General features: G+C 34.7%; 1 protein-coding gene across 1 annotated transcript in view; it reads right to left on the bottom strand.

The window, feature by feature from the left end:
* The window catches only part of LOC148677872 (BTB/POZ domain-containing protein KCTD8-like), a 194,204-nt gene extending 186,319 nt beyond the window's left edge, over positions 1-7,885 (bottom strand). The window contains exon 1 of the mRNA XM_088627566.1: positions 6,907-7,885. Within this exon, the coding sequence (XP_088483692.1) occupies positions 6,907-7,690 (784 nt within the window). The 5' untranslated portion in view covers positions 7,691-7,885. The remainder of the gene's footprint in view (positions 1-6,906) is intronic.
* Between the last annotated feature and the right edge of the window lie 5,086 nt (positions 7,886-12,971).

Below are 12,971 nucleotides of genomic sequence, written 5' to 3'. Positions count from 1 at the left end.
ACAATAACAACAATACTGTAAGGCTGGGCAAACAATTTTTTTTATAAAGAAATACAAAATGAGATATAATGATGTGTTCCGGCTTAGACATTAATGAAGAGCATAACACGGGATCGGCGTAGCGGTCGGCTCTGGCTTTCCCATCTATACCGATGCACTGCAAGTACAACCCCCCTCTCTGCAGGAGTGCTGGCTGTGATGAATTAAACCGGTTTCACAGGTATTTTCAAAGTAGAAGGGGGCGAGATTTCCAGCGAAAGACACCTCCCCCCCTCCAAAACCCAGTAAGTACAGTACTTACTAGTTAAGAAAGCTATGCTCCTCAATGAAATCACTTTAACATGCTAATGCGTTGGTGTAGCAGTCCGGGCGTGGCAAGCTTCTAATGTCTCCCGACTACGGTGAAAGGAACCCGTTGGTTTTTTTTTAAGTCAATTGAGTGTCCATAATATTGCAGTAAGTGAAAAGACCATGGGCATTCTTCCTCCCCCTACATTCTCAGAGTAGAATGGAATTTATAATTAGCACAATTTATTACAGTGCTAAATTTAATATTATTGATTACTAATAATTTATGCTAACACCTAGCTTTCTTAACTAGTAAGTACTGTACTTAATGGGTTTTGGAGGGGGGGAGAGGTGTCTTTCCCTGGAAATCTCGCCCCCTTCTACTTTGAAAATACCTGTGAAACCAGTTTAATTCCATATTAAATTCCATATTAATTCCATATTTAATTCCTTCACTTATGCATAAGCTTTCTGGAGGAACAGTGGATGGGATGTGGCTCTTTCTGGGAATACTGCAAATTCACAGGTGCCTGACTTGATGGAATTCACATTATCATATTCACATATCACCCCCCCCCCCTCTCTCGCTTGCCCTCCACCCTGTGTATTGTCTGTTTAGGGCAAGCAAGAGAGTGTGCTGTCCTTTGACAAAACAAGGCTCGCCAGATAATGTGAATCAAAACCTGTTTTTCTAGCTTTTAAAGTTGTGCGATGTGTAAGCAGGAACACATCATTATATCTTACATATGAAAAATACATAATATAGCTCCCAAACAAACGCAAACGTGTTTTTAATAAAATGCTTTTATTCACTCATAATCTGACAATTTCAGGAAGACTTAGGAAGGACTAAGGAAATTGTCATCTGTTGTTGAATCTCTGTGAGCTCGGTGACTTTGAGACCACTTGTTATCCCAAGTTGTTTGAATAGCCACAATTCAAATAGAGAAAAAAGAGCTGACTGACAAGATTTAAGATGTGGCTGTCAATGTTGGATTAAAAAAAACACGTTGCCCGACATAAGTTGCATTGCTTGAAAAATAATTTTATTTCGAGAGACTGGATAAGTAATTCAAGTGTTTTTTTAACTTCCTGAAAAACAAGTAATAATTTAACAATATGTGCAAACGTTTTATGATATGTCGCTGTTGTGAATGTCTGTGGAGTGTATCTTATTTGCCTGTCCTGGCTGTGCTCTCTCGCCCCCCCCCCCCTCTCTCAATTCAATTCAATTCAGGGTGCTTTATTAGCATGACAGATGGGTACAATCAGTGCTGGGTATTTACTTTGTAATCTGTGGTCCTTTTAACTGTTTTTACATCTACTGTATTGCTTTGAGATGCCACTTTTAAAGGTGATAAATAAAATCAAGGCTTTAACTTTCTTTAACTCCGCAAGTCTGAGTTCTTGTGTCCGTCCTATCCGATCCCGAAAGTATTACAATATGTATCTTTATAGTAGGTGGTGTACAGCTTTTTAGTATAGATTACACTTTTCTAAAATGTATTTAAAAAATAAAAACGATTACAATCTAATCTTTCTATGTTTGATCCCAAGATCCCAAGAAAAATAAATCTAAACGGGGAGAAAGCTATGCTGAAAGTTTATTAAGATACTTAGAAGACAAAGATATCAATTTATGTTGCATTTGTCTGATTGTGAATCAAAAAACACATATATTTAAACACGCATTTACGATTTAAATCAAAACGCGATTTAAATCAATATAAATGTTTATTTTGTAACGCATAGGTGACTATTTATTGTTATTAAAATGACTTAAATTCAATCATGTTGTGATATTTAGAAATATAAATTTGTTTGGTGCGAGGGAGGTTTTATTTAATCTCTGACCAAGGTAAACGTTTCATTTTTTCAAAGAAATGTTTGTTAAAGAAAGAAGTCGTGGCTCCAGTGGGATTTGATCACTGACCGTGTGACATGGGACTCAGGAACCTAACCCACAGCGCCACCGGCAAGGTCACATGCAGAGTGCTGAAAAAGCACTACAGAAACATTATCAAAAGACAATGTACAGCGTGTACTATTCTTGTGTTGCGGTACATGAATATAATTATATCGTTATTAATTTCTTTAGATACGCGATTCCATATTATATTCCCTTTTAATCAAATTCTAAAAGTATGCTTGTTGACTCCGGTATCTCTTTAGTTAAGGACTTCGATGCTTAAAATGTTTAGGGAGAAATAGAATACTGGTGTTTATGTTTTCTTTAAAGTACTGAGACCAGCCATATACTGTATGTTTATGTTCCAAAATTAATATTGTTTATGGCCTTCACACGCGTTACAGTATGCTCCTATTCTTTTTATGCTCAGCTACTTTTTTTAAGATTTCCCTTCAGTGGTAAAATTCCATATGAATATTCAATACTAAAACGGGCACAGTAAAGACATTTAAATCTTTCTACAACCGACCAACGCACGAGTGCCCCTGTCGGTCATCCAATCACATACCGCAGTATTTTGCGTCAACCCACGTCACGATGCGCGAGGCCATAGCCAATTACCTCCCGTACGTGTCTGTGCTGCGCACTTTGAATGGCTGCATCTGTAATATGCCAGGCTCAAAGGAATGTCCTGCACTGACAGGGAACAACAAAAGTAAAACTTTTTAGTCTTGAACATGAGAAGACTACAACCGAACCTGAATTAAACATTCATAAATCTCATAGCTATTCACAATGTCAATCCAATGATCCAATGGACTTTTTAGACCAAACAACAAAACATGAACAAAAAGATAACAGGGAACATAACAAGGAAGTGCATTTAAAAGTGAGAACAGGAGGCACTATTACAGATGTGTGTGGACATCTGGAACAAGCTTATCCCATCACTTTTTTAATATATTGTCAGATAATCCTCAGATGAATTCACTGCAAGCAACTTCTGCTGTTTGTTTCTTATGTTATGGTCCTAAAATATGAACCACCTCAAAATTGCACTGTAAAATGCATATGTATATAATAATATGCATAATTATTTGATGAAAAATTTCCATTGTACCATTTAGTAGTGGACATTTATTTACATCACTAATCACTTTGCATATATCACCACAAGACGTTGCAAGAACACATCTTGATATATCAGAAAAAAATAAAGGGTAATTGTATCAATACAATACGTCTTTGCAAAATTTTAATTAAAAATCAAGGATATCAAATGTATTGATAGAATGTGCTAATATACTAGAGTATGTATATTGTATATATGATTGTACAGTATAAAATGCTCGTACTGAAATATAATTGGACTCCTAACTTTATAAATCCTAGAATTCAGAACAATTTGAACAGATTTCTAATTTTAATTTCTCTTTTTTATCACAATTAGCAGCTTAGCAGCTATGGACATATTCATCCTTTATTACATTTATTAGGGCACATCGGCAAGAATTCAAAGATTAATCAATGACAAATTGAATTGGAATTACTTCTATACAGTTTTGGCTCCCAACTTTGTGAAATGGCACAGAGTAATTAATATTAATTTATTATTGTATACTAAATAAAATTGTCAAATTCTCAAATGATACAAAAGTAAGTGGAGCTGCAAAACGTGTAATGGAAGAGATTGTTTTATAAATTCATATTATCACAACAAAGTGGTAATTATCACAACAAACCAAGCAGTCTATAAAGTCGATATGAAATGTTTTGTTGATAAAGTCATTTTGCATCCTGTCAATTGTTAGAAACTAAACACAGCTAGTTCTTGGAACTAAAATGTAACACTTCTAAACAGGTGGGTGCTGCTATACAGTAAATTATTAATTCTGTCTCCTTCCATATGTACAGTAGTTTGGGATCTTTGTCATTGAAAAGTGCTGTACAATGCATTGTATTGTTAATTTAGGTGGGTAGCTGCGTCAGCATGCTCACACCTGAAGAAGGCTCCACGGCAGAAACGTTGTGTTTTCTTTCTTATTTTTTTTCAACATGGAATAAACCTATTACTTGTTCCTGTTAGAATTTATTTGACTTACTCCAAAGTATGTTCTGTATCTGATATACAGATGTAGCCATTCAAAATGCACGGTACAACCCCGTATCGTGCAAAATTACCCACAGTTCACCGCGTTGTACCACAGTACATGATTTGGCTGGCCAAAATGACAGACAGGGGCACTCGTGGTGCATTTGTTGTTAGTGAAATGGTTTAATTATTTAATCTCTTTACTGTGAATGTTTTAAACTGCTTAGTATTGAAAATTCATATGGAATTTTGCAACTAAAAGGGAAATTTTAGTAGCTGAGCATAAAAAGAAGAGGAGCATAACGCGTCTGAAGGTCATAAACAATATTAATTTAGGAACATTAATCTTAGTAGTTTACAAATAATACACACTAGCATTCCACTCTCTTCCTAAACATTTTAAGCATCAAAGTCTGTCATTCGGTTACATACTGTGGTTATTTTGGAATGCTTTGAAGAAAGAAGCGCTCTTTCCCTCTGGTTTAACAGTCTGTGCAGCAACAAAATAATCAGTTTAAACAAGAGAGTGTGGTGTTACTTTTTGTCAATGAAAAAATAAATTATTTTCGTGTCACAACAGATAAACTGATGCAGACAGTTACAAAGAAAATTGACTGTGGTAATACTTTAAGCTTACAGCCTGTCCAAGGTCATTCATTATTAATACTATTAGTAATATCTTCCGTAAAGACTTTGATGCATAACATATTTATGCATAATTAAAATATTTATGATAAAGGTGGTAGGTTGTGTACTTTTGTCCAACTGAGCAATCTTGCTTCTATTTAATATATACCAATTTTTTATGTTTAATAATTAACATGTTGTAATACACAGTTTAAAATGATTAAAAGTCTAAAGATAAAACTATACAACTTAAATTTTAATTGGAAAAAGATTGTCCCTCAGCAGGCGTTTTCTGGCAACAGCTCAAATGCTGTACATGAGATGTTAAGCTTTATTAGCTCCATCTGGCGGTTTTACAAGGTGATCCTGGATACTATTATCATAACATGCGTTATGATGCGTTATGACGCGTTGTGATGCGCCACGCCTACCTCGTTTTAACGCAGCATACTCCGCACATTTTGAATGGCTGGATCTGTATGATGCAGTGTATTCAGTTACCATTCAGGAAATATATAGCAACATACAGTATAAAGTGATTTTATGTTTTTATTATTGTTCATTTCTTATCGCTTTGTACAATTAAAAAAATATACAAATTTTACAACTTTTTACTTAAGTTGCTTAAAGCACCAATTTCAGATGAAAGGATTTTAATATAACAATGGGTTTAGTATACTGACTTCGATTACACTTTTCACTGAGTCTGCAGTTGTTGATAATTAAAAAAACACTATAGGCAAAGGTAAGATTGACTTTCATTAATTAAACCACAGTAGTGCAATATCATACTTGTTGAAGCAATACTGCCTGATGTATGTGGGCAATAGGCAATAATTCAATAATTCAGCAGCTCAGCTACAGTATTAATTCACTAGAAATTAATGGATACAACAGTAGTTCCAAGAGAGAGCCTGCAAGTTCAAAATGCATTGAAATATTTATTTGAAGTGAGGGGCCTTGCAGGTTTCCCATTCACTCGTTAAGTAATTCAAAAATTTACGACATAAAGTTTAAAGGAATCTGATGAACATAACATCATCTTTGACGCAGCACACTTGCAGACATCCATTAACCCATGAAAACACACGTGTAATTTTATACATTAATAAATTGTGTTTTCATAAACAGTTAGCAATTTTAACATTCATGGGAATTGTTGTGAGCTGTGTAGCAAATTAATTTTGAAAGTGTGCTTTTGTGTGCTTGTGTTGAACAGGTTATACTGAGAATATTTGCATTAAGGCATTATTAAAGCGAAATGTGTGATTCATTTAATTTTTTGCTGGCAGGTTTACTGCAATTGTAAATAAATTGATGGTAATGAATGATAATATGAGATGAATTTATTGAATGGTATTTTTGAACACATTGGGTTACTTTTCATTTTAAATCAATTGAGGATTTTGACTTGAATATCTTTGAATGATAATATTTTACTAAATGCTTCTTCAAAAACAATAATAAAGACTTGGAAAAGACTTGGAAAGGAGAACAACGTTTCCAAGCCTGAAAAATATTTTGTCGTCCTTGACTGATACAGTACAGTGAAATCTTATAACTTTTTATGTATTTTTTATTTTGTATATATTTATATATTTTTTCCAAGATTTTTCATGTTTAGTACTTCAGCATTTTTATACAAAGTTGTAAACTGATTTTGTAAACTTTAGGTCTATGCAAGACTACAATTAAATTACACATGAAGGAACAAACATATCAAACATATCAAAATAACAAACATGATTAACCCAAAGTACTTGAATGCCCCTAACAGATTACTTGTGCAACATTTTTCCTTACTACAGAACTCATGTACTGTATAACTACTCTATATAGCAAAAGTATTATAGCATCTATAGAATATTTCTATATTTATTGCTATTTATTCAATATAATACCTTCAATATTATCATTCTCATTTGGATAGGACAATAGAGCATATTTACTTTAAATTACAATGCAATGAAAAAGACTTTTTTTAACTTACTGAAAAAGATGTATTCCATATAACTGCTGATTTTATCATCCCTATACTGGTTGATGAAGGCAGCGGTTCCTGTGGAATTACAAGCAACCATGTGAAATCCAGCTTCAGACAGCCTGTCAAAAGCCTGCACAAGGTAGGTAAATTTCAAATAAAACCAGGATGTATACTTCTCAGGGTCTCTGCTTTCATTCAAAGTTTCTCCAAAGACTTCTTTAGCCAGGGCTATTCGGCCACACACCATGATTCTGGCCACCCTGCGGAATTTGGCATCTACCTGGTTGTCTCTAACCATGGTATAAGAGCCCCTGTAACCTATAGTAATAAATCCTGACTTCTTATCTAATGCCATAGTCCTGGCCAGGTCACTGCTTTGGGAGTTTTCTTCAATGTCACTCTGGCATCCCTCATCATTCATCGAACTCTGTTTGGTAACCTTGGGTGTCAGCAGCTTCAACAGATCATTTAGCTGGAAATGCTCTGCCTCTCGTAGCAACCTTTCCTTTTCAGGGAAGTGGTCAGGCAAAACAAGCTGTTTGTCCCTGAGAAAATCCAAAACATATCTGAAGAGGAAACCATCACGGTCTATGAAGAAACGGCCCCTGTTGTCCCGGGGTAAGTCTTTTACTTGTTTTTTGGTGAACATGCTGTGCAGAATTGTATCAGGAATGCTGACAAGAGTCGAATGTTTCGTTACATACACCTGTCCTCCCACGTTGAGCTCCACCACTGCTGGGAAAGGACTCGACATCTCACTAATCGGTAGGATGTTTTCCTTTAGTGCCATTTCACAAGGAAGCACTGGATAAAACGAAGAGGAAAAAATAGAAAATCTTTTGAGAGTGCTGTAAGGACAAGAGTGTCTGTTCTGAAGATATGAAGTTTCTGTTCTGTTAGTCTACATCTCTGTTTCAGGGGGAAAAAAGGAGTATTAGGTTCCCAAGACTGTGCACAGACTACCAGTGAGAGCAGGTGCAGAGAGTTATATACAAACACTGCTGAGCAACTCCCAGCATTATTAGATTAGGGTCTGGGGAAGCCATGGTGACGTCATGAAGTGACTGCTGGGGATGCTGTTTTGAAATATTTCATGTAAGGTTTTTAAAGGGATAGTATAATCTTTCTTTAGGGATAGTACTAAGCATTTGCTTATTTTAGCATTAACAGTCTGGTTGCAGTTAGTGTAAAAAGGATATTAAATTACTGTTATGAAGACTATAAAAATCATATGCAAGTGTTTATGCTCAAGTGAAAAATAAAATTAATGTGTGAATGGTGAGCAAACTTACAGTTTTTAACTTAAAGATACATTTACCTTCAGCAATTTCTTCTATTATCCCTTTTTCTACTTTTATGACATCCATTTTAATTAGACTAAGAATATTTATATTAATTGATTGGTTGATCCCGTTTTGTGTAACCTATAAATAGTCATTTACATTGAGGAAGGTATCTTATTATTTCATAGTATGAGTTGTCATATATTTACAGCACTTTAAGACAAAAGCACTTCACTCTGGCCAGATAAATGTAACAACTAAAATATAACTCAAATTCATCTTAGTCCTGTACACATACTATTAAAAGGTCTGGGTAAAAAGTTAAAGATCTGACATGCATTTAACATATCAACAAGAAATTGTGATTTGTTTTTACCACAGTTTTTTTAGCAGAAATATTTTTCATTGTAGAAAAACCTTTTCTAAGGTTTTCTGGCTAATTTTATCCATGTAACAACTACATTAGTATTCTGACTTCAGTGACATGGAGAAAAAAAAACAGAAAAAAAGGAAAACTAATGCTTTAAAGTGAACCATTTTTTTTTTCCCCCAAGTGTCAGTTCAGCATTATGTATTACACAGCACCATCTAATGGATAAAAAAAAACTCTAGGTAACACTTTATATTAACTTTCATTAAAAAGTCATTAACAAACATCATATAATGCTTAACAGATCATTAAATCAAATCATGGTTTAACAAATGGATAATAAAAAGTATTTTTTACCATTCAGTACCATTATTCATGTTGACAAGTCATTCATTAATGTCTAGCTGATTAGTAACAAATGTCTTTAAAGACCAATTACACTTGTTTTATTTATCATATACAAGTTCCTTGTTCATGATTTGTACAGTCAGTAAAACTGTCTATTTCATGTTTCTGCCTGCTTTGTAACATTGACAGGATGTATGCAGGCTTTCATACTTTACATATAATTTTTTCATGCGTTTGTGCCCTGGTGAAGAGAGCAGTGTGTCCTAGGGAGTGGTTGGTTTAAAAGATTAGTTACATGTTTGCAACAGACATTAATGACAACAACCCAATTTAAACCAAAACATCAGGTTTATTGCCTCAATAACACATTTATGATAAAACATGACCCTACTGTCTGTTATCAACAAAGAATAGTTTAAGCAAAAATATTTTACATATTTTCCTCAACCTTAAATTATTTAATCAACATAACACTACTGCAAGGAACACCAAAATAAATATTTTTCAAATTACTTTTTTTCTAAAAATATATAACAAAATAGATGCTGACACACACATATACAAAACACAAAATAATTATAATGATTTAATAATGAACAGTCATTATCAGCTGATGTTAGATGTAGTGAACCTAATCAAACTTTTCTAGTGTATGCAACTATATTATTTTGGTGAAACTAGACAAAATGTGTTTAGTGCAAGTAAATGTCTGTGTGTGTGTTTAAGAATTAACAAACTAGTCTCTAGACATTAAGAACCAACTGAACATTGCATCACCATGGATGAAGTCCAGCATTTCACTTGTTCTGGATGAGCAAGATGGAACAATCATGAGCCAAAGCAGGACAAGCAGGAGGCTAGCTCAAGCACATGTAAGTAACATAAATATGAATCGAGTTGCTTAGCATACAGTACGTTTTACCAATACAGCTATACTTATCTGTGTATTTGCCATAGTTTTGTCTTATATATAGGCATTAAAATTAGTTCGCAGCCCTAATATAACTTAATTAGCTAAAATGTCTTCAATTGCATGTTTACAGGCTTCTCAAATGCATCACATACAGCCACACTATCATCAAGATAAATTCAGTAAGTTATAGATAGAGAGAGAGGAAAAAAGCAGATTTAGGAAATTCCAGAGATAACTAGAGAAAGGGCTGAATTACTTCAAAAGTTGTCATTGGGTAAGTAAACCTCAGGCAGCAGTAACTATAATTAAATTAATTCTTGGCCTGGTTTTCTGAAAGCATTGTAGTGCTAAGGTCATCGTAAGATGGTAGAGAGGGTATTACTTTGAATGCTCTTTCCAACAGTTAAGATGATCTTAAGGGTATGATGCTTTCTGGAAACTCACCCTTTGTTGATATACATAAATTGCCACTTTACAATATACAATCCAGCTATTTTAATGGCTAATATATTGGGGAAAGAATTGTTAAGAACACCATAGATATAATTATATAGGCTGTAGTATGTTATAGAAAGAGTCTAGTGATGTTACAGGTGGGTAGCTGTGTCAGCATGCGTAGGCTGCAAAGGAACAAGTATTAGGTTTATTCCATGCTGAAAAAAAAGAAGAAAGAAAACAGTTTCAGCCGTGGAGTCTTCAATTAAATTAAATTCAATTGAATTGACATCTGACACCTGAATTGACACCTGAAGAAGGTTCCACGGCTAAAACGTTGTGTTTTCTTTCTTCTTTTTTCAGCATGGAATAAACCTATTACTTGTTCCTAGTGATGTTACATATTCCTTCTCACAAAGTACTCTGATATCTTTTCGGTTTACATATCAACATTTAGATATGCTTTGTAGATGTCTGTACAGCAGATCATTTTTTTTCAAAGGTTAACGGATTTTGTCCTATCGATTGAAACCAAATTATATTGAAATCTTGGACTAATAAGAAGGTTAAGTGAAAATGTCTAGTTTTGAATTTCCTATTATTTCTAAATGACAGTGGCTTGTTTATTGAAACCTTGTCTTAAAGGTCATAATTACATAATGTGGACAAAGATTTAATTATAAGATTAATGGTATATTTATAAGTGTAAGCAATTATTATTATTATTATTGTAGTGTGCTCTCACGAGGCACCAGTTCTGTAGGGTTTGGGCATTTACGGGGACAATTATTAATTGTAGCCGTAAATCACAAAATGATTCTTTTAATGGCTTTAGAATCCAACCTTGCGTTATAACTCAAACAACGCACACACACAGGTACTAATACACGAGGATACATTTATTAATACATAGAATATGCATATAAACCTAACAGATCTTATCGAGAGGGTTATCAGAATACAAAAGGTATATATTCAATCAGTCAAGAAGAGTTACATATATCAAGAGGACATACGTTCAGTATATCATTCATTTAGACCGTTTCGTAAATGAACTTGGTTATAACTTCTACATTAGATACTCAAAACAAGTACATAACTCTTAGGAATTAAATTGATATCATCTGGTTGGGATAACAATTGAATTCTCGAGCTGTAATGCAGTGAAGTTGAATACTCATCCAATCTCTGGGGATTCAGATCTCCTGAAGGCACAAAGAAGCAACTACAGGCTTGTTGCTGTCCAATCCGCGCTCTCTGGCTAGGTGCCAGGCTGTGCTGTGCGGCTTGCGACGGTGCACTGCTGATGCTCTCTGAAGACCGGCTAGTTAGTTTTAGCTTTAACTACCGAAGTTTGTGCACAGGAGAAAAGATGACTGTGGGTCCCAGCAGGTCAGGAAGAGGACCGGTTCATTCCTGATGAAGCGCTAGTTCTGAATAGTGATTCAGCTGTCCACAGTTCCGACCTGTTCACGAGGCTTGCTGCTGATGCTAACCTCGGGTGGATCCTCTGGTTACTCTCTGGCAACCTCCGCTCTAGACTCTTAGAACAGAGGAAAGTTCTGGCACTCGGACACACTGGCCGTTCCGTGGTTGTCCGGGCTGAGTCTCAGGGTGTTCAGGAGGCGCGCTGTGAGAACGTCCTGCCCTTGGGAGCCTTTCTGCTCCTGGGCCGTCCTGCCTTGGAATTGTCTCGCACCCCTGGAATTCTCCTACTGGAATTTCTCCTTTCTCCAGGCTCTCTGTGTTGCCTGTTTTTACCTAGAGAAACTTCTGCTTGTTCATTGGCTGAAAGTTTTATGGGCATCAGAGTCCCACGTGGGTTACTCGGCCCTACCAGTCCCTGATTGGTTGATCAAGGTGAGATATGAGTCACTTACTCCTGACACTTAGGAATGCAGTCCAGATGTCCATCTGGCACTCCCTAGACAGCTACACCACAGAGATGAAGAGGGAGATGGGGCCTCATTTGGGAAAGCACAGCAACACTTAATTCTGTCTTATTAACAAGCATTGCCGCTACATTATAAACCTTTACAATGGATGAATAGTTTCAACTTTAGATTAGGTACTGCAAAAAGATATACAACTCATGAATAAATTATATGTAAAGATGTAAAGTATAAAAGCCTAGATACAATACATTCTTTCAATGTTACAAAGCAGGCAGAAACATTAAATAAACAGTTTTAAAGACTGTACAAATCATGAACAACAAACTTGTGTATGATAAATAAAACAGGTGTAATTTGGTCTTAAAAGACATTTATTACTAATCAGCTAGACATTAATGAATGATTTGTCGACATGAATAATGGGTTACTGAATGGTAAAAAATATTATCCATTTGTTAAATTATTTGTAAATATTTAAAAATGACCTAAAATACCTGACCTAAAATATGAATTATCATTTAATGACATTTATAACTATGTGAATGTACATGAACTAATGATCTGTTAAGCATTATATAATGTTTGTTAATGACTTATTAATGAAAGTTATTATAAAGTGTTACAAAACTCTATTTATTAAATACAGATCAGATCAAAATATTCATATCTAGATTTATATCTTCAGACAAATATTTCAGTTTTTTCCTAATGCATTTGGCTTAATAGTTTATTTAAATGATTTATGTAATAATTGTATATTCACAGGAAAGCAACTCCATAGATATTTATGTATTAAGTTAGACTACTCTTTTGATAGTTCAAGTGGG

The sequence above is a fragment of the Lepisosteus platostomus genome, chromosome 1 (genome assembly GCF_059453375.1).
Source record: "Lepisosteus platostomus isolate fLepPlt1 chromosome 1, fLepPlt1.hap1, whole genome shotgun sequence".
Taxonomy (NCBI): domain Eukaryota; kingdom Metazoa; phylum Chordata; class Actinopteri; order Semionotiformes; family Lepisosteidae; genus Lepisosteus; species Lepisosteus platostomus.
This window is presented reverse-complemented; position numbering and strand designations above follow the sequence as displayed.